The sequence below is a fragment of the Tiliqua scincoides genome, chromosome 5 (assembly GCF_035046505.1).
Source record: "Tiliqua scincoides isolate rTilSci1 chromosome 5, rTilSci1.hap2, whole genome shotgun sequence".
In the NCBI taxonomy this organism is placed as follows: Eukaryota; Metazoa; Chordata; class Lepidosauria; order Squamata; family Scincidae; genus Tiliqua; species Tiliqua scincoides.
Genome location: NC_089825.1, coordinates 93,520,033 through 93,543,220, shown reverse-complemented (window position 1 = coordinate 93,543,220; position 23,188 = coordinate 93,520,033). Strand labels below are relative to the sequence as shown.

At 45.3% G+C, this 23,188-nt stretch overlaps 1 protein-coding gene across 1 annotated transcript; it reads left to right on the top strand.

Moving 5' to 3' along the window:
* The first annotated feature begins 962 nt into the window (after positions 1-962).
* SLC27A5 (solute carrier family 27 member 5) lies at positions 963-21,547 on the top strand. Its single transcript, XM_066628104.1, has 10 exons — positions 963-1,440; positions 6,348-6,557; positions 8,769-8,927; positions 11,944-12,068; positions 12,757-12,951; positions 17,498-17,588; positions 18,253-18,451; positions 19,839-19,936; positions 20,219-20,349; positions 21,371-21,547. Exons 1-10 carry the CDS (start codon positions 963-965, stop codon positions 21,545-21,547), a joined length of 1,863 nt encoding a protein of 620 aa, XP_066484201.1.
* The last annotated feature ends 1,641 nt before the right edge of the window (positions 21,548-23,188 follow it).

Genomic DNA, 23,188 nt, shown 5'->3' with positions numbered 1-23,188 from the left:
GGCAGCTGAGCGATGGTCTGCGAAGTGATGTCTCAGCAGAAGTGGTGCTGCAGGAAAGGCAGCCCACATGCCATGTGCACTGGTGGTACTATATAAATCTCCCATATCTTCAAAATATGATCATGATTTACACCTCTTTTGTCAGTTGCAGCGAATGAGACACCATGAGCGCTACTCAGTCCACTGGATGAAACGGGTTTGACACCCCTGTTCTAAAACAATGGTTGCTCAGGGCCGGAGCATAGGAACACACAGCCCCTGTTTAGGCCTGGAAAGCAACATTGTGTCCCTGTTAGAACTGAGAGAAATTAAGGCCTTACGCTGGAGATAAGAAGAGCAGAGAGGGTGATGTGTCAGTTTCCCCAGTTGGCTGGTACTCTCCTGGCACAGAGCTTGGATCATGATCCCACACAAAATGCTTAGCCTGGAAGCATCTCTGCAGGATTGAAACCCCCTCCCGGGAAGGGCCTCCAAGGAGTTGCCTTTTCCTAAGCAAAGCTCATTTTTGAAACCCCAAAGGTCTGTTCCCCAAGACAAGCCATTTCCCTGCTTATATACAGTCTGAACGATGTTACCCTCAAGTCTGCCAAAGAAGTTCTTGCAGGATTTTGAGAGGCAAAGCTCAGCCTCTCTCTGGGCGGAATGCACAAGTGGAATGGGCTGTTCCATTAGCAAGACCAGCCTCTCGCTGCAGGCTAACGCCAGTGCCACAATGCGGGAGGGAGTGAAAGGGGAGAGCCTCGTACTTCCCAGAACGATTTCATGCTGATTAAGTTTACTGAAGCAGAGCCAAGGATTTCCTCAAAGCAGCTTGCAAGGACAGAGGGGAGGGAAGAGTGTGAATCTCATCCCATTCATTTTGCTCTTTGCAGTTCTCCTTCCATGTAACAGGAGGGTGCTTTTGGCAGAGCCTGAAAATAGCCTGAATCTCAGAGCTGTGGGTCTGAGACCAGATCCCCACTATGCCAGACCTATACACAGTGCTGCTAGGGTTGCTCGTCCTTCTGCCCCTCCTGGGCAATGTTTTCTTCCCCTATCTCTGGCAGGACCTGACTTTCTTACTCTTCTCCATCCGCTTGGGATTAAAATGCCAGCGATCATTCCAGCGAAGCCCACCCTTCGTCTTTCTGGATGTCTTTTTGGAGAAAGTCCAGAAGCACCCCGAGAAGCCCCTGGTTCTCTTTGGGGATGAGGTCTATTCCTACCGGGACATCGACAAGCTCAGCAGCCAGGTGGCTCGAGTCCTCAAGGGCCATGTGGGATTGAAAGAAGGAGAGACGGTGGCTGTCTTCTTGAAGAACATCCCTGCCTATGTCTGGATCTGGATGGGCCTGGAGAAGATCGGCAGTCCCATGGCATGTGTCAACTATAACATCCGCTCCAAGTCTCTGTTGCATGTCCTCAGCTCCTGTGAGGCCAAAGTGCTGCTGACAACTCCAGGTGAGCATACTGTTAAATGCAAAACTTGGCTATTAAATGTAGTGGGGTAACAGCCATGCTTATAATACAGGCTCAATCTTGTTTGTCCACCCACTGCAAGGAGTCTTGGGGGTCCCGACTGATTCTTCTCCCTCTTTTTCGTTGTTATTCCCATCCTGTCTTTCCATCAGGGAGGTGCGGTGCGGGGGTGGCAGGTGAGGCAGTACCGCCCCATCGTAGTTCGTTGAAAAGCACGGCAGCCACCCTACCCACTTACACCTGAGGAGGCTCTCCTTACACCCAAGAAAGTGGGTGTAAGGAGAGTTTCCTCAGGAGTTAGCAAGTACGGTGCTTTTCCACGGGAGGTTGTGCCTCACTTGCTGCTCTGGCACTGCACAAACACATTGCTGTTTGGAACTTTGAACTTTCTGTTGGAACTTTTCATTAATAGTTCAGGTTTCACACCATGTTGGCATCAGTCCCCACCGTATTCTTTACACAGGGTTATTTACAACTCTCTAGGAGGGCTTCTAATTAGGGCCTGTAGCAGGGTTTCTCCTACTGGGAAGGAAGAGGAGAAATTTTGGAGGCTGGATTTTACTTAAGGTGACAATACTCAGTTAATTCCCTGCATCTTCTGAACATTATAGCAAAGCTCAGTTTAGCAAACAGCATAAATGCTTGCAAGCTACAGCTGCAATCTTGGGCACACTGAACCAAGAGCAAGCCTCAATGATTGCAGGGGGACTGTACTTCTGAGGAAACATGCAACAGATTGCTCTGCTTAAAATTTCTTCTTCTGTAGTAGTGATCGTGTATGATTTTCATTGGCCACTTGTTTGCGCCAAGATTCCACAAAGACAGGTCTTAACACTTCAAAAATAAACAAGCCCAAAGAAGATACCCTAAATTAAGGGCATTTCCAGATTTAAGAAGCACACACTGGTATCTTATTCTAAGCGCCCCAGGCTGTTAGACTGAGAACTCCATTCTTGCTACCTTTCTATCATGGGGAGCAGTTGAAATTGCTGTATAAATGTGTGCAGGGTTACTGGATGGGAAGGAGAGATGCCTGAAGATTTTAAAAAGTTATTCAGATCAGGGAGTTGAACCAGATACCTCTTTTCTTATCCCTGCATGACAATCTTGCATTTGCCGACTTTTCCCCTCCTATACACCATTCATTTTTTTTCAGAAAACATATATCCTTCACTTCCAAGGTGCTTCAGGTGACACACAAAAAATGAAAATGTTCTGATATTGACAGCATCATAAACTCAAAAATAACAATCACAGTACACTAAAGGTCTAGTCCATGGCTCTCCTTGGGCCGGATCTGGCACCTTTTCAGAGCCCTCCCCCACATAAATGGTGCTTACTGTTCCGCAGGGGAGCCCAAACAAAGTGCCTCCGTTCGCCCCCATTCCTCCTTGCGTGCAACTACTTCCAACCTCCGACACCCCAGCAGGCTGTGCACTTGGATTTCTGGGCAGAAGCAGCTGGAGATGTGGAAGGGCAAATGAAGGTGCTTTGTTGTGGCTCCCTTGCAGAACAGTAAGTGCCTCTGCACCAGGGAAGCCTTTGTGGGAGTGCAGTGGTCTAAAAGAAAAAGCTAGATAGAACACAGGCAGCCCAATCCTATCCAGCAACTGCTGTATCCAGTGGGACCAGGGAGGCCACTAGAGGTCTCCTCAGGCCCCGCAATGGACAACTTGTGTCTGCGCCTGCTATTTTGCTGGTGCAGACAAGAAAAGCCCTGTGTCAGGCTTTGCAGACCAACGTAGGGCATAGGATCCAGCGCAGGAAGCTTCTGCTGGTCCCACCCCCCTCCTGGGCCAGCCCCACCCCTGTCTTGCCCTCATGCAGTTGGCACTAGAGAGCTTAGGATTGGGCTCTAAAGAAGCCTGAACAAGCCAGAAGCCTCAACCAACAATCCAGTCAGGCAGGCTTCAAGATCCAAAGTCCTGCAATGCAATGAGAATGCAACTGAGCTGATAAAGCAGGCCACCAATCCATAAATGAATCAGCAAACTTGCTCAGTCAGCATAAGGAAGGACCATGTTTGGAAACAGAGTGTTCAGTACAAGGTAGTGAGAGAGAAAGGCCCCAAGAATGCTGCTGAACATGACTGTAATTCAGCAGCTCTCGAGAACAGAAGAATCCTTATTTGACGCCTGGGGTGTGTCTTCCTCTGGGGATTAATACCATTTCAGCCCCACATGAGGTCACTTCAGTGCTTCAGTGTTTGCATGTCAAGACAGAGCAGAATGGTGGCACACCAGGTGTTGCTGAGGTTTGTTGAAAGCAGGAGGAAAAATGCATCAAGATCCCCATGGAACATGAGGCTACCTAAGTGTAACTGCCCAGAACAATCTCAAACGTAGTCTGCAATCCTATACACACTTACCTGGGAATAAGTCCTATTACTCAGTGAGGCTTAATTTTGAGGAGACATGCATAGGATTGCACTGCTAGAGGCATTTTACAGATCCAGCCTTGACTAGCAGTAGGTTTGTGAGATGCGTCACTATTGCCCCCATTTTACAGATGTGGCAATGGAGGCTGAGTAGTTTAGTAGTTTGAAAGCAGAGAGAGAGAGAGAGATTCGTCATCACTGCAGAGGAAGAAAGGTTCTGTTTACAAAGCATCATTGCAGTTGTCCCCGCTTCCATAGGATTGAAATTCACAAGATCAGAATGTCAGCAGCTTCTGAATTTGGCAGTTTCACACCTAAGGAAACAAGGGCTGCCACTGTAAAGGCCTAGTCCCATACTGCCCATTGGACTGTCTAATGGCAATGGGATGCAAAGTAAAGTAGTCAATGGTGAATGCTGAGTGCAAGTAGGTTGTTACAGAAGGAGATGAAGGATGGTCTTCCAAGTACTCTTCCAAGTGCAAGTCAAGGCGTTGGTTATTACTAGAGGTGTTTTTGTTGTTAAAAACACAAAACACCAAATTTTAGTGTTTAAGATGTTTTCCAGAAATTAAAATAGATTACTTTTCCATTTAGAAATAATAAAGTGGCTGCATCTGCTGACACTATATCGCCTACTTAGTACACGGTTAAAGTGTTTAAAATTAATATAAATAAGAACTTGGAATAAAAAACATCGCTATCTGCCTTTCAAATCACAAAATCTGTGAAAAAATAAAAGCATTTTCAAACACTCCTAGTTATTACCCATTAAGCATACATGGCTTGGGTCCAGGATATCTTGAACTCAAGCCATGTACTCTTGATAGGTCTTAACCAACACCTTGGCTTGAGGTGGGAAATGTACTGGAAGGCAATGCATATCACAAAGCACACGTGTTAGGTGCTCTGACTAATGCGGACCCACAAACCCCTGGGCTGCTGCATTTGGCACCAGCAGAAGTTTCTGAACTGTCTTCAAGGGCAGTCACAAGTAGAGCGGGGTGGCTTGTCTAAATGAGTATGGTATGGTCAAGGGCATGTCTGAATTATGTCTTGTTCACCTACAGGATTATCATAGCCAGATCTGCCTTTTTCAGAAAGAGCTAGACCTGGTTTGCTCCTGGCTACTGGCCACCTGATCCTCCAGGGGCAAAGCTAGGTCCAGGAGCATGTCCAAATTGCAAACCTGCTTCTTTTAGGAGAGTGTTACTGTGTCCAGAACAGGTGGTAAACCCCCTCCAGAATCAGACCTCCTACTAACTACTGACAAACAGCACCTCTGTCCTGCCTGGATAACCCACATTCAGTCGTTCACAGCTCCCAAACACCAGTTCAGAACATTCACAGCCTCCCTGGTCCCAGATGAGAGGTAGAGTGAGGTGTCCTCAGTGTTCTGCACTCCAAACACCCACTGAAGCTCTCCCAGCAGCTCCCAGTAGCTGTGAAAGAGCATGGAGGACAAGCTGGAACCCTGCAGGACTCCATAGGCCAAAGGCCAAGGGGTCTAGCAGCATTCTCCCAGCACTGAAACCAAACTGGAAGGGATAGCCAGGAAAGCCCAACGATGAAACACTACTACCCATTGAATCATCTTGCCCAAGAATGGTAAATGTGATGCTGGAAAATCATCATTGTGGTTGATGGGATCCAGAGAGGGCTATGCAATAGTAGTCTAATGTGAAATCTCCTTTATATCATATGGAAGAACAACCTCTCTCAATGATATGTTCATGATTTCTGCCACCCACACGGCTAAGGACTATAGAATACACTCCCTGATACAGGCGCTGTCCAATAGGTGCCTGCAACAGTCACACTAAATTGTGCACGTATTTGTAAGCAGTGGCAGTAATGCTTCTGGGGGCTTTTTTCTACATTTTCTCGGATACACCTTCAAGCACTCCTGAAATCTGCAAAACCAGTTTATGAGCCACCGCAGTGGGACATGCTAAAAGAAAATGCTCATTGCTATGTATCTACTGACAGTGACTTTTCTATAGAACTGCCTCCTAAGACCAAGCTAGATGGAATGAGGCCACCACCATCCATGTGTCTGTTCTGTTCACACATAAAATGTTCAGTATTTGTGCAGATCGGCTGACGCTCAGGAAAGTGTGTTTAGGATTTTGGCCTTGATGGGTACTGGGGAGAGTCAATTATGTACAGTATATGGAGTATAAATGGAGTATTTGGGTGTGTTGTTGCTTTAAGCAGTTTTCTCCCTGCCTGACTCACAGTATTGTATTTCCTCAGAGAATGGCGATAGGCCATGGGGGATAGCAGTTTGACAGATCTAATTACCTCTGGATATAGATCAAAAATAAATGTCTGTACAGTGTACACAGCCTCTGCCAACTGAACTGTATGGGCTGGTTGTTGACAATCAACTCACATCATTCTTGATCCTGGAGTTTGGGGGTGTACCTTGCGGAATCATGTGATTCGCAAAGTAAGGTTAGGAAGTAAGTTTCAGTCAATTACCTTACCTCTTGTCTTTCTTCCTCTCTGCCAGATTTCAAAACGACTATTGAGGATATCCTGCCAACCCTCAAGACTGAAGGAATACGAGTCTTCTACCTGAGCGATGACTCCCCCACTGAGGGTCTGGATGCTTTGATGGGCCATGTCAGGTCCAGCTCAGCTGAGCCTGTGCCAGTTTCCTTCAGAGCTCATGTTACTGCCAAATCCACATCTGTGTATATTTTCACCTCTGGGACGACAGGTGGGGATGAAGAATTTCAGGATGGTGGCTGAGAGGAACAGAACTCTGTTTTTGTTTGTCCTCTTTCTGAGGACACAAATATTCTGGGGGGGGGGGAACAGAATATTCTGGAAGGGTGCAGGATGCAGATCTCTTGTTGTCTTGTATGCTCCCTAAGGCATCTTGTGAGCCACTGTGAGATACAGGAAGCTGGACACGGTGGGCCTTTGGCCTGATCCAGCAGGGCTCTTCTTATGTTCTTATGTCATAGCTTAGGTCAGGGATGATGAGTACAGGTGGTAGAAACAAGCTGTCCAGTTCAATCCCCAACATTTTCAACTGAGAGAGAATTTGAGGTAGCAGGTCTGGAAAAGACACCTACAAGAAATCTTGAATAGCCACTGTGAATCAGAGTATACCATTCTAGGCTGGAGGGACCAACTGTCTGACCCAGTACGGGGAGGCATCAGATTAGGTTAATGAGGTTCAATCCTCATGGGCCATGTAGAATTGTGACATTAACCTGTGTTGTTTCCCAATGTATTTCCACCTAAATGCATAGAGATTGATCATCAGTTGCACAGCCTGCTAGCAAAAGTTTATTTATTGAATACAAGTCTAAATTTTACACAAAGCAGCGTACAAGGTAAAGCAAGAACTATGATAATTAAAAAGAAAACACAGCAAATAAACAGTAGTAGGAGTTAGGTAGAACTCCGGGAGCATCAATTAAAACCACAAACAGCAGGAATAGAACACTAAAATCAGTAAAAAAAGAAAAAAGAAAGCTGAGCAGAAAGATTTTCAAGGCATGCTTGAAAACAGTCAGTGTTGGGGCAGCAAGTAGATCTTTAGTAGCCCTGTCAACTAAACTTGTGTAGGAGGTTGGCCTGAGATGACAAACGTAAGATCTGGGAAGATATGCAAAAACAAAAGTGGTCCTCATAGTAACTGTATTCCAGGCTGTATAGGGCTTTAAGATGAGGACCATCCTCTTGAACTGGGCCTGGAAACAAACTAGTAGCCCATGTAGATGATGGAATATGAGACCTTATATGCTGAGAGTATCTCACACCCGCCAGCAACTTAATGACTGCATTTTGTAGCTGTTGACGTTTCCGAACTGTTTTCAAGGGTAGCCCCACTTTAGTATAAACTACTGTAGTCAAGCCAGGACAGAACCAGTGCATGGATAACTGAGGCTAGATATGTCTCCAGATAGGGCCTCAGCTGGTGAAGAGCTATATTTGTGCCCTGCAATTCAGTGTGCCAGCTTTGTCCTATTTGCCACATAAGCAAGATTCTGGGATGAACTGAGTTTCTAACTTTCTACTGACTATATAGGATAGGCTAAAGCAGGGGTGCTCAATAGGTGGATCGCGATCTACCGGTAGATTGCGAGGCAAAATGAGTAGATCGCGGAGTGCCAACCCCCCCTTCAGGTGCCTCTGGGAGGAAAAGCCAGGAGTAAGGCCCATTGTACTCAATGGGGCTTACTCCCAGGTAAGTGTGGCTAGGATTACAGCCTCACAGCCTAATCCTAGGCATGTCTACTCAGGAGTAAGTCCTGTTATACTCAGTGGGGCTCAAGGTACACCAACATACATTGTACACATAAATGTTATATGTTATGATGGCGCGAACATTGTAAAAAAAACTCTGGTAGATCTCCCGGCCTTGCTGGGTTTCAAAGTAGCTCTCGAGCCAAAAAAGTGTGAGCACCCCTGGGCTAAAGCAATGATTTTCAACCTTTTTCATCTCACGGCACACTGACAAGGCACTAAAATGGTCAAGGCACACCACCAGGTTTTTGACAAGGCACACCATGCTGCCAGTGGGGGCTCACATCTCCCATTGGCCCTACTAATAAATGACCTTCCCCCAAATTCCTGTGGCACACCTGTGGACCACTTGCGGCACACCAGTGGCCATGGCACAGTGGTTGAAAATGGCTGGGCTATAGGTTGATCTAAATATGATGATGGTGGTAAGTATTAGCATTTCTTAAGCACCTAAGAACAGGGCACAACGATTGCTTAAAATTAACATTAAAATATGATAGAAACAGAATTCTCGTTTCTGCTGTGTTTACCCATAGCAATTTAGTTATGGTCTTGTGGATATTGTTGTATGTGTGGGAAGGGGAAATGACACCTGCCAATTTCTGTTTTTCTTAAAAGAGTCTCTTGTGATTGTTAATTGAGCAACTTCTCTTTCTCTGCCTGCTTCAAGGGCTCCCAAAAGCAGCTGTCATCAACCAGAGGAAAGTCTTCGTTATTGCCAACATGTTCCGCCTGTGCGGGGTCCAGTCCAACGACATCAGTTACATCGCACTTCCTCTGTACCACTCAGCTGCTCTTCTCATTGGGCTTGGAGGTTGCTTGGAGGTTGGTATGTATAGATGCCCATGAGGGTCTAAACACACATCACAGGCAGGCAGACAGGCAGGCAGGCAGGCAGACAGGTGAATTGACATACTGATATATTTGATGGATAGTATTTTGGAAGTACAGTCACAGAGGCTGCAATCCTAGCCACATTTACCTGGGAGTAAGCCCCATTGACTATAATAGGACTTACTTCTGAGTAAATATGCATAGGATTGGGCTGAAACAGAGAGTTTTAAAAAAAAAGAACTGGTGTATATATGCATGCATAGTTGTGGGTGCTAGAATTTATGTTAAGTATTATTTATTCTAGAGATTTTTATCCCATCCAAGGCAGCTCACATCAACTTTAGTACAGGAATACAATGATAATGATAACATACATTGCTACATACATACATGCATACATACAATAATACAACAAAAAAATCATAATACTGTATCTTGCTTCCTCTTATTCCTCCTCCTTTTCCTCTCACAGGGCCATTGTGGGGTGTGGGAGGAGAGGCACCATCTAAGTTTAAAGGGGCCCCAGCTGTTGGAGGGGGTGATGGTGGTTCCTTGTAGGGTTGGGTCCTTTCTTCTCCTGATGAGACACTTGGTGTCTTACTGGCCAGTATGAGAGAGAAGGAATAGCAGGCTTTCAAAGAGGCACCAGCAGAAGGAGGTGATGATAGTGGACAAAAGAATTTCTACTGAAAACCTCAGACTATGAATTTGCATGCAGAACGTTGGGTGTCAGTAAGTGTAAAGTCATGCACACTGGGGCAAAAAATCAGAACTTTAGATACAGGCTGATGGGTTCTGAGCTGTCTGTGACAGATCAGGAGAGAGATCTTGGGGTGGTGGTGGACAGGTCGATGAAAGTGTCGACCCAATGTGCGGCGGCAGTGAAGAAGATCAATTCTATGCTTGGGATCATTAGGAAGGGTATTGAGAACAAAACGGCTAGTATTATAATGCCGTTGTACAAATCGATGGTAAGGCCACACCTGGAGTATTGTGTCCAGTTCTGGTCGCCGCATCTCAAAAAAGACATAGTGGAAATGGAAAAGGTGCAAAAGAGAGCGACTAAGATGATTATGGGGCTGGGGCACCTTCCTTATGAAGAAAGGCTGCGGTGTTTGGGCCTCTTCAGCCTAGAAAAGAGACGCCTGAGGGTGGACATGATTGAGACATACAAAATTATGCAGGGGATGGACAGAGTGGATAGGGAGATGCTCTTTACACTCTCACATAATACCAGAACCAGGGGACATCCACTAAAATTGAGTGTTGGGCGGGTTAGGACAGACAAAAGAAAATATTTCTTTACTCAGCGTGTGGTCGGTCTGTGGAACTCCTTACCACAGGATGTGGTGATGGCGTCTAGCCTAGACGCCTTTAAAAGGGGATTGGACAAGTTTCTGGAGGAAAAATCCATTATGGGGTACAAGCCATGATGTGTATGCGCAACCTCCTGATTTTAGAAATGGGTTATGTCAGAATGCCAGATGCAAGGAAGGGCACCAGGATGAGGTCTCTTGTTATCTGGTGTGCTCCCTGGGGCATTTGGTGGGCCGCTGTGAGATACAGGAAGCTGGACTAGATGGGCCTATGGCCTGATCCAGTGGGGCTGTTCTTATGTTCTTATGGGTTTTGGGAACTTGACATTTAAATCCCAGGGAGATTGTGATGAATTTTAGTTTATTGTGGGTGTGTGCACAAACACACGTGTGTGTCTGTTTTGTGTGCACATTCATTTCATAGCAAGCCTCAGTTCCTTCCATGACCCTCTTTCTTTTTTGAAACAAATACTGACCCAGCTAGCTGTGATGTCAAATATAGCTGTCTACAAGCAAACAAGAACTAGCAACAAGGAGGCCTCTGATCGAAACTAGGACCATGCCGTGGAGGGAAAGAGGAGGTTTAATCTTGTCGTCGTCCCCATACCATGGGACCCATGAAAATAATTGCCCATCTGCTATTTGCACCCATAGCAGCTTCAGCCCTGAAGGTAAATAACAGCTTCAGGGATGATTTTGGTTGAAGATGAGGAACAGAAGGATGGGTATCTCTGACCTCCATGCTCTGTAGTTCTGATTCAGATCCAGATGGATCTGAATCCAGATCCATGTCCAGCTGCTATTTAAAGAAAAAAAAAAGATGGAAAGGCAGACATATTTCATGTCACATCTAGTTCAACCCTACATTTTGGGATTCCACATCATCTACTGTTGGCTTTGGAAACACCTCCATTGCCACCACTGCTCAAGCTGAGTGCTGAAGAACACAGAATGCCAACAGTTGAATTGACCACCACCATCCCAAAATCACAACAAACAGCAGGGCAAATAAACATAGAGAGCAGCTTGGGTGTTGCAAGTAAATAAATAAAAAGAGCAGCTTGGGTGTTACCCAGGCAGTGTCCTCCAGCCATGTAGTTCCTAGTTTGAATCCTGCTACAATTTCTGCCCAGGGTGTGAGGGACCTTGTCCTTTCAAAAGTGTAGTGAGAGCTCAGTGAGCCACTGAGGTCAGTGGCTGGGGAGGTCAGTGGCTGGGGAGGCACTTGCTGTGGTGCTGCAAGGCATTCTGGGATATTACCTACAATGGGCCACGATCAAAGGGGACACTGAGCTCGTCACTGTCACACCTCTTGTTTCTCCCTGTATAGTAACAGGTGCTATATAGGGAGAGATGGGAGTTGTGGCAGCAATGAGCTCAGCCTTCTCTCTGATTGTGTAATCCCTCAGAAACTGAGTGGAACATGGACAATAAGCGTGTGCCTGAGGTTATTTTCATTGGCGTGTGACCGGTGAGGCTCTGCCTCCCCTGGCCATATGTCGCTAGTGAGAGTTCATGTGGCTAGTGATCTGATTTTTCAGTTGCAAAGTTAAGCTTGCCTCAACACTCAAGGACACACTATGAGCTTTATTTCTCTTGCATCTCTCCTCACCCAGCCAATGTAACACCACTCATCTTCTCTCTCTCTCTCTCTCTCTCTCTCTCTCTCTCTCTCTCTCTCTTTATATTCACAAGGGGCCACATGTGCCTTGAGGACTAAGTTCTCTGTTTCTCAGTTCTGGGATGACTGCAGGCGATACCACATCTCTGTGATCCAGTATGTGGGAGAAATGATGCGCTACCTGTGCAATGCGCCAAAGGTAATTATTGGTAGAGGGCAAATAAGTTGGAATAAAGTGTGGCATAGAATCAAAACCTGGCATCAGGGCTGATAAGAACATGAGAAAAGCCCTGTGGGATCAAGCCAAAGACCCATCTAGTCCAATGGCCTGTTCCTACCATGGCTCATCAGCTGCCTCTGGGGAAGCCCAATGAACAGTAAAGGCAGATTTTCTTTTCCAGCTCGCACACATTCCTTCGTCCTCTCCATTTCCCCCTTTTCCCAGTTGCTGTTCCCTTACTGATTTCAGCTTCCTGATTTCAGCTAAGCCTAGATTGCTTCCCCAAATCAGAATGGAGAACCACAGTTTGAATTTGGAGGCAAACTATAGTTCACAAGATTCATAGTTTGCTTCCTTTGAATGATATGGCATGAAATAAACTGTTACCGAGGAATGCTTTTAACATCCTGGCAAGATAGGTTTCCTTCTATCTGTACTGGTTAATATCATTGCAGCTGTCTTCTGAAGCAGTCATAGCTTCTGAACAGTCTTCATGGGCAGCCTCGTGTATAGCACATTGCAGTAATCCAACCTCAGTATTATCAGAGCACGAAAATGATTTGTAAAAGTTCTCTGCTTCTTTATGCTTTCTCACCACAGGCAACCAGGCTTGTGAGTGTTAATAATGCTTTGTTATTAGGGACCCCTTTGATATATTGTCTTTCAGAAGAACAATGACCGTGACCACAGCGTGCGGTTGGCAGTAGGCAATGGCATGCGGGCGGAAGTCTGGAAGCAGTTCCTCAAGCGATTTGGGCTCATCCAAATCTATGAATTCTATGGAGCCACAGAGGGCAATATTGGGTTTATTAACTACTCAGGCAAAGTTGGAGCGGTGGGAAGGACCAGCTTCCTCCATAAGGTAATGTATGTTAAACTGGACGATTCTCTAGTATGTGTTGACTATGAATCATTATATAGTGTCTTATGAAACAGTTGTTTAAACATGAAAGGGATTTTGCCTTAAAAACTCACCCCAGCTTCCAGCTCCAAATGTCTTGCCCTCATCACATGCTCAACCCAAATCCACTCATTCCTCTTCAGAACTTCCTGCTGGAAGTTTTTAACACAACCCTGTTGTCCTCATCCCCTACTGTAAATAAACCTAAGGGCACGTAACTGAAGTTACGTATTCTTCCTTGCTTCCATCTCCCTCCTCTCCCTGTTACCGCCTTTGTGATGTTCTGTCCGATTTTAGACTGTAAACTTCAGGTGGCAAGGATCCTTTTTCTTCTACTTTGTAAAATGCCATGCACGCTGATGGTCCCATCATCACCACCACCACCTCAGATATATACCTTTTCCATATAAATAAAGAGATATGAAATGTTTGAGCTGCACCATTTTGACACCCTTCAGAATTGCAGCAGGATTCAGTTTCTCCAGTTCCTTTGCACCTTCTGCTCCCCACCACGTTGACAAGCTGCACATATGTGCAACGATAAAACACTGCAAGAAAAGCAATTTGGATGTGATTATATGTATCATTGCATCAAGTTCTTGACTGCACAAATGTCCTCCAGCATATTAGTAAAACATTGCGCAAAAAGAATATTGACAGAACAAGGTGCACAGTCACATCAGGTTCATTTTCGGACATTCATCAACGCAAACACATGTACATACAGTTCAGTAAAACTGCACAAAAAGCATTTTGCATATAACCACATCAAACTTTCTTTTTTTCTCTCTCTCTTGCTGTGTGTTATCAATGAACATGTGCAAATCATGTAGGTAAGGGAATGATGCAGCTGAACAGGAGGAACTGAACACCTAGGCAAACTCCACAAGCATTGTGTGCTGTATAAATTTTGAAAATAAAAAACAGAACAATGGAGAGTTCCTAAAACATCTGTTCTGTTTCGGAACTGAGACCAGGTAATTAGGAGATGCAAAACCTGTGGAGATGTTCAAATAAGGAGAAGGTCAGAAGCCTCCCTCCTTTTGATCTACTGCAGCAATTTCAACCTTTTCCATCTAACTGCACACTGACGATGCACTAAAATTGTCAAGGCACTTCATAATTTTTTTGGACAATTGATAAGGCACACCACACTGCTGGTGGGGGGCTCACATCCCCTAACAGCCCTACTAATAAATGACTCTCCCTCAAACACCTGCGGCACACTTGTGGACCATTTTCGGCACACTAAAAAGCACTGATCTACTGTGTCTTTAACAGCTCTGTAATAAGCAGACCTTCTGTCTGTGAAGCTTCTTCCTAGCCATCAGGAGAAGCAAAGGGAAAAGCTTCATCTGTGTCATGAATATGTACAGTTTAGGCCTAGTAGCATTGCAAAGCCTGAACCACAGTAACCCAGAAGGGGCTTGCAAGGGGCTTGCAGTCCTAGCTGCCAGGATTTACAATTCAATGGATGGTGATAATATAGCACCTAGACAGCCAGAAAGATGCCCATCAAGGATGGGATGCAGCTGTAGATCTCCAGGGGGGGAGGGAAGAGCTGAGAGGTGGAGCTTCCAGCCCCACTTCCGGAGGACAGGTTTTTTGTTCCTTGTCTCTAGTGAGAGAGGTGGTGGGTGCACATCCTGCCCCACCAGGACCATGTGGCCTCTTAGGTAACTGAGGATCTACAAAAGAAGCTGACCCAGGTGAGAGTCAGAGATTAATAGAGTTAGCCAGTAGCTTTGTTGTTTTATGCTGATATGTTTCCTAGAAGTTTTAAGCCTCTAGCATTTGCTGCCTTTTGTAACTTTTTGTAACCCTATGTATTTAATAAAGTAGAAAATCTTTTTACCATGTTGGTTCATTGTCTGTTGGGGACAAAGGTTCAGAATCCTGCCTAGCCGTTCAGCAAGCTACCAAAAATTCTCATTGTGGACTAGAAACTTGAGGACTGAGACTTTAAGTAAAGAAAGTGCTCAGTGCCTACAAGTGATATAGTTAAGCCTAGAGGGTCTCGGTTTCCCTGGACTGAGGCACTGGCTCTTACAGGGTGGTGGCAGTACTACCGAACAGGGATCTTTGAGGGCTCTAGGGTTCAGAACCAACAACTCTGAGCACCTAAAACCCTGGGAGTGAGACCCAAGTGTACGACAATCTGCTGAAAGGTTTCAACCTAAATAGTTAGGCAAGGGAAGATCCAAGTGGGGGCCATGGGTATGTGCCCCCCCAAACTGTCTGCCAGAAGGGAAGGGCGCCTGTCAGGTTGGGGAGCAAAATCAGCTGCCCGGGGAATACCCACTGGGCAGGACACCAGCAAGATTGGCTAGAATGGGAGCCCAGGTCTACCCAGCTGGTAGATCTGGGCTCCAAGTTCAGGCTTGACCCCAGGTCTACCTGCACAGCAAACCTTGGCCACAGAGGCCATGAGTTGAATCAGGAACCCAGGTCTACCCACCTGGTTGACCTAGGCTCTGGAGCTGGTTGTGCTCATGCCCCCCCAACACAAACACAGGATCCGCCCCTGCAGTTAGGACAGGGATAAATGAAAGACTGTGTACAGCAGTGCTATAGAAGGTATGGATGTCTTGTTTTAATGTTGTTTTATGATGTTTATTGTGACCGGCTCTGAGAGCGCTGTTTGAGTGGCAGGTCAGGAACATGTCGCTTTGCAAACAGAGAAACAAAATGCCTGCTAATGTTGATATGGGCAGGTTAGATGATTGCAAGGCTACTGAAACCTTTTCTCTATTATTATTAATTATTAACAGTATTTATATACTGCTTTTCAACTAAAAGTTCACAAAGCGGTTTACAGAGAAAAATCAAATAACTAAATGGCTCCCTGTCCCAAAAGGGCTCACAATCTAAAAAGATGCAAATGAATACCAGCATGAGAGCCACTAGAACAGACACTGTTGGGGTGAGGTGGGCCAGTTACTCTCCCCCTGCTAAAAAAAGGAGCACCCACTTGAAAAAGTGCCTCTTACCCAATTAGCAGGGGTAAGGCTACTGAAACCTTTTCTCTACTGACATCAAAGCAAAACAGCAAATGCCCTGCAAATCTGCTGACATCCACAAGCCAGCCTGTGTCTTGAACTTTGAACTGCTTTCCAGTAAAAGTTGCACAATGATTCATCACCTCTGCCCATCAGTTACTTGTCAGTGGAGGAAGTCTCATTTCATGCCCTCTGTTGAGCATATCTGCATCATGTTAGAGAACCTGTAGCATTGTGGCTGGAGTGTTGCACTTTGATTGAAGGGAACTGGGTTCAAATTTCAGCTCAGCTGCAATGCCTCCTGGATCCACCCTACCTCACAGGATGCTGTGAAGATAACAAGCCTCCTTGAGCTCCTTGGCAGAAGGGCAGGGAAAAAAGGCAGTTGAGGCTGCAATTCTATCCATGCTGCATTTTCTTGGGAGTAGGTCACATTGAACACAATGGGATTTACTTCTGAGCAGATATGCATAGGATTAGGATGCAAAAATTGAAATGCAGCCCAATCCTATGGGTGTTTACTCAGAAATATACCTCTAATGCAGGGGTATATTTCAACTTTAGGGATTCTGGACCTTTAAGAAGTGTATAGAAGAGAGAATTTCAGCAGGTGCAGCTTGTCATTTGTGGGATGACAAGTTGCACCTGCTGCAATTCTCTCTTCTATACACTTGTTAAAGGTCCAGCATCCCTAAAGTTGAAAGTTTGAGCACCCCTGCTCTAATGTATTCAATGGAACTGACCTCCAAGTAAATGTGCATAAGCTCACACACTCAAACTTGTTTAAGAATCAGTCTTTGTCCAAGAGGGTCCTGGGAACTGTAGTTCCCTGAGGGAGCTTAAGGCTCTGTAATAGTGAATCCTCAGATCTGTATCAAACTGCAGTTCCCATGGTGGGAGGAAACGGTGAGACTTAAAATGGATTTTAAGGCTGCTTTTTCAATTACCAGTGCTAGAAGCGCTAGAGAGTTGTTTTGTCCTCCTCTTAGCATGCTAGTGTCGCATTCACTTTTCATGTTCTAGCATGCTCACCGTGCTAGCAATCTGCCCTTTAAGCTCAAGGCTAGAACACATGGTGGCCTCCTCACACTTGTGTTCTAATTGTAGGAACATGGCATCCTCCATGCATTTGAGTTTCTGTGACTCATCGTCATTTTGTGGTGTGTTCTCTAACCGAGCTGGAAACATGCTAGAGGCATGTTAGCTATGTAAATTCTTGCTATTTTCTAGTTAAAAAACAAACACAGTCCTAAGTTTGTCATGCAGAAGATGCTGAGACCCGGCCTCGGCTTTTAGTCGTACTTATGTTTCAAGGGAACAGAAGAAAGTGGTTCGCTTCCTCCTTGGAATCTTTCAACTTGCTGAGCAAATATGTCACTATGTTAATGCTGGAAAGGCTTTTGCTGCAGCTGCTTATCAAGCACCAGAAGCCTCCATGTACCATACAACTGCCTTGTACATTTCTCCCTGTGGGGCTCACGTAGACATTTCCCTCTGTTTCCCTGCAGAAATTGGCACGTTTTGAACTGATTCGATACAGTGTTGACCAGGATGAGCCTGTGAGGGACAAGAAAGGGCATTGCATCCCAGTGGCAGTGGGTAAGTTAACAGGCTGACCGTTCAGATGAAGACTGGATTTTGCATCACGAGGGATCTGCTGAGGGTTTTTATTATTATTATTATTAATTATTAACAGTATTTATATACCGCTTTTCAACTAAAAGTTCACAAAGCGGTTTACAGAGAAAAATCAAATAACTAAATGGCTCCCTGTCCCGAAAGGGCTCACAATCTAAAAAGATGCAAATGAATACCAGCAGACAGCCACTAGAACAGACAGTGCTGGGGTGAGGTGGGCCAGTTACTCTCCCCCTGCTAAAAAAAGGAGTACCCACTTGAAAAAGTACCTCTTACCCAATTAGCAGGGGTTATTTTATTTTAGTGAGCGCCTTGGATCCAATATCCCAATGCAGCATTGACTGTACATGAGCTCATTCTCAAGGCTCTTTAGTACATTAAAGGGAGTCTGTTTATTGAGTATAATATGCCTTGAACATCCAGGCTGCCTTTTGTCCATATGGGTCTAAAATTGATTTGGGGCGTGGGGAAGGACATCATATCACAGTGGCAGCCTGCATCCTGATTTGCGCATGTATGTATTGAAACTGGTCTAGTCTCACTTGAAGTATTGGAAGTGGCAGACCTACCCTTGGCTCTTTGCATGAGTTGGATGATTCCGCTTCATTTTCCTTTTGCCTCCCAGGTGAGACGGGTTTGCTGGTATGCAAGATCACTGAGCATACCCCGTTCAGTGGCTACGCTGGAAACCGCCAGAAGTCCGAGAAGAAGATTCTCCGAGATGTCTTACAAAAAGGCGACAGCTACTTCAACAGCGGTGACCTCCTGATGGTTGACCATGAAGGTTTTCTGTACTTCCAGGACCGCCTGGGAGATACATTCCGGTCAGTACCACCATATTGTTTCTGCTGCATCCCACGTTGAGATTGGAATGCTGGGGTGGAGGCCAGCGGGGCATCAACAGCTATTGTTTGTATTTTGATATTTGTCATACGTACAGTCATTAACCTGAATTCAATAAGACTGGGTAGAATTTACAAATGTAGGCTGCTGGTGGTCACCCAGTTAGTGTAGCCTAGTGGCTTAGGGAAAAGGCTATAGTAATGGTTCCCAAACTTTTTGTGCCAGGACCCACTTTTAAAAACAATACTCTATCAGGACCCACGTAGGTTTACCAAACTTTTAAAAAAGGAGATCTAGAAAGAAATAATATTGTATTTATTTATAAGTAATGATCACCAGAAAAAGGCCTTCAAACTTTATCTCTCTATATTTACACATGCTTGCAAGCTTTAGGAGCTCAGCTCCTTGCAGGGCAATTAGCAGCTATCTTGCAAACAGCAGGAGCCAAGCTCTTTGCAGGATAATTAGCAGCTACAGTAAAAGCCTCAGGTCTTGAGCCAATTAGTTATCTGATATTTCCAACAGCCTTTGGTGACCCACCAAAAATCAGGTTGTCACCCACCAGTGGGCCCCAATCCAGTTTGGGAACCTCTGGGCTATAGTGAGCTATAGATTAGGTTGTCCCTCTCTCAAAATTGCCTCTGCCCTTAACTTGCTAAGCAAGCCATAATGTCTATGCCTCAGCCCCTCCATCTGTGATATGGAACTATCTTACCGGCCTACCTAACAGGGCTGTTGTGAGAATTATTAATGTTTGGGAAATGCTTTGAACACTCAGAAGCCTTGCAGAAATGTTTAGCAGCATCATTTGGGGAGCAACCTTGAAGCAATTAATTAGACTAACAGAGTAAAAGAACATTTTATCAATGAAAGGGAGCCTTGATGAATCAGGGAACAATGTTTCTTTGAAAGGATATTATTTTTCATACTTTAAAAATACTGCAGAAGGGAAATAGCTACTTCAAAGAGGCATTCCCTCTACTCTCTCACACAGGCCTCTCCCCAGATGATGATAATAATAATAACTATTTATATACCGCTTTTTAACAAAAAGTTCCCAAAGCGGTTTACAGAAAAAAAAAATCAAATAACTGAAGGCTCCCTGTCCCAAAAGGGCTCACAATCTAAAAATATGCAAAAGAACATGATGCATGTTATGGCATTAAAACTGAAAAAGTAGGCAGACTTATGCCATTTTAATTAATTGGCATGTCAACTAAAAAAAATGATGATTAATAGGTCAACATTTTCTTTAATTGGGTGAGAGTCCAAATTATGGTGAACCAAATGATGAACAGTTCAGGATCAATCCAAAACCAAATCAGGAAAATGTCCAAGTGGTGGTAATAAATGCCTATCTCTTTACAGCTGGAAAGGAGAGAATGTGGCCACCACAGAGGTGGAGACCACCCTGACGACACTGGAGTTTATTCAGGAAGTCAACGTTTATGGGGTATTGGTGCCAGGTGGGTCAGAAACACCTTTCCTAACCCATCATTCTGGTGCCACACTTTCTGTGCAAAGATATATGATTATTGTTTGTAGTCATAGTCACTGTAAGATGTATAATTTTAACACTAATAATATATGATACTGGGATCTGCTCCATTGTTCCGTGCTAAATGATGAGCTGTTTACTATAATCTTTAGTACCCCATCTGTGGCATTCTGTTGCTGTTTTTGGGCCACGATTCAAAATACTTTTCTTGCTATATAAAGCCAGTTCATTCCATTCTGGTTGGTTTTAGGGCATGAAGGCAGGATCGGAATGGCAGCCATACGGCTGAAGGACGGGCAGTCCTTCGACGGAGGGAAACTGTATTCACATGCCAAGGATTACTTGCCAAGCTATGCCATGCCTCGCTTCATCCGCATCCGAGTGAGACATCTCTCCATCATTTTGATCTCTCTTCTGCTTTTGTGTCAGTGAGCTGAACACCCTGGAGGACCATATGTGGTCTCCATAGCGATTTCACCTCTACCTGCTGAACTGAAGAAGTGGTGTAGGTTGCTGATAGAGTGCCTGAGGCTGCTGGGGAGTGGCACAGTAAGGCCCTTGTGGCACAGAAAAGACTGCCACTTTCCCAGGTTATGCTCAAGGCAGCTATTTTCAATATTTTCCTTCTCATGGCATACTGACATCTATGGTCTCCACCTCTTGTGATGTCACTTCCAGCTTCTGGGAGACTCTCCTTGGTTCTGTGGCTCTGTTTCTAGGGCAACTGCCTGTAGTAATGAATTGTCTGTCCCTCCTCCTCCATTGGCTCTGCTGCAGAACCCAAAAGGGTTTTTCAGCCATTTTCAACCACTGTCCTTCAAACTCCTGTGGCACACCTGCGGACCTTTTGTGACACAGTAACGTGCCACAGCAAACCAGTTGTAAAGCCTGAGTTTTCCACCCAGGAATCATGAAATCATTGCTCACAACTGCTTAGAGAGGAGAAAGTCTTGCTCACAGATACATCCTGAACCAGTTAGATTCTCCTGTGATAAAGCAGGTCAGGATTAATGTTGCAAAACTTAAATTCCTGAAGGGGTAGACAGTCACACCCAGAAGGTGCCTCTTTGGCTCCATGAATTGACAGGGCTTTGCTGGTTTCACACTGGGAGTGGCCCCAGCTAGATACTGCTCCTGTGCTTTAAGGTCAACTGATGATGTTGAATCATGGTACCCTTTCAGACTCAGCTGTTTCCACAGTCCAAGATAGAGTTGGGTTTTCAACCTGAGAGACTTGGACCCATGTGCCTCATCAGTCACAGATTAGGAGGTCCTGACTCCAGACCAACAGTTGGGAGATCCAATCATGGATCCACTGCATCCCATATGTTTTAGCAACCAGGTGTAAATCCAGGCAATCATCCACAGGTGGAGATTCACTCTCATGTTGTTTCTCCTGCAGGAGAGCCTGGAGATCACGGAGACTTTCAAACAGTGCAAAAGTCAACTGGTGAAGGAAGGGTTCGATCCTGCTGTCATCAGCGACCCCCTTTTCTTCCTGGATGATTCAAAGGAATGCTACATCCCTATGACCCAAGAGATCTACAACTCCATTGCAGAGATGAGAGTGAAGCTCTGAGAGGGCTTCCAGGCACAAGGCACAATTGTCTTCTTAATGGGCCTGGAGAATCCAGGGACACGTATACCATTGAGGTTCTTGGCTTTTGTCAAGGATCATCTCAAATTCATTTCTAATCCATGGCCAGCCTTGGGCATATATTTGTGTTCCAGAAAATCCTGCAGAATGAGTCAATCTGGGAGACGTGATTTTAAAAATGGGTCTTTTGTTTTACATTTCCCCAGTAGATGGTATGCTTCAGTGTCCACACAAGGTCTCTGCTCTGGATTAACACATATCCATGAGGTAATAACAAGAATTCCTTCTTCCCAATCAATAGAAGGCCTTTGCTCCCTATCATGTATGCAGGGTGTGGCCAAGGACACAAAATGCATCAGGAGGCAATTGGGTGGGTACAAGCTGGAAGCTTTGCTTTCAAGAAAACACAGGGACCTGATCCTTTCCCAGCCACAGCATAGAAGTTGTGACTGAGGAAGGATCAGACTCCTGTTTTCTAAAAGTAACCATTTCAGAAAATTCAGGGTTTAGGGAGATCCAGTCATTTATTTTAGGGAGAACCAGGGACCATTGTGATATTCTTCACTGATAGCACCTCTTGTGCAAAGTTGCCATTTAAACTCAGGTGAATAAACTCCCAAGTTTATTCAGAAATCACAGCTGGAAAATCACAAGCGCATATTGAGACCCACTGCACCTCTACTAGCCCACCCCATATAGAAGAAAAGATCTTCCCCTAAGGTGATGTGGCCAGAGTATTTTCACAGCTTGAATAAGAGAGGAACCAGAATCAAGACTTTATTTCAGAATGGGTTTCCCATTCGTGGCCTCAGATTCTGGGTTCAGAAGTTCAGGCCTGGACATTGTTGGGTATCTCTGGGGTATCTCATGTCCTAGCTGGGGTCTGTGATCAATCAGAAATGCTGCAAAATGCCGCTGTTGGCTTGGGCCTTCCTGCTCGGTGACTGCAGAAAGTATTTCAGTCCCAAAGAATGACTTGCACATATCAAGAATTAGCAGGAGGAAAAGGAGGAATGGGAGTCAAAAGAAGTTGTTGCCTTGGGGATCACGCTCAGTTTCTTGAACAGCAACCAAAGCCCTGGCTGGCTCACCTGCTGTCATGCAAGTCATGCTATCTGAAGAAGCTTCCTCCAGACCTAATGAGCAGTAGTAGGTAGGAGAGTATAGCAGAATTGGCAAGGGGTGAATCAAGAATTAGCAGGGTGGATGAACGGCCCGGCCTTCAGCAGGCTGGATCACGATAGGATGGAGGGTGTTAAAGCAAATGGCAGAAAGGGTCACCTGCACTGAGTAGGGGTTGGACTAGATGGCCTCCGACTAGGATTCCATCTCTAGGAATTCCAACTCTAGGATTATATGATCCAATAAGATTATAGCAAAGTGTTTTAGGGCGCAATCCTAACCAATTTTCCAGCACCAAGGACAATGCAACTCCGAGGTAAAGGAACAAACATTGCCTTACCTTGAGGAGGCCTCGGTGACTGCCCCCCAACTGCAGGATGCAGCACGCGCCCCACTGGCACAACTACGCCAGTGCTGGAAAGTTGGTTAGGATTGCATCCTTAGTTGGGTATAACAAAGTAAGGCTGGCGGATGTCGCATGATGGGGAGGGGAGTGCAGCA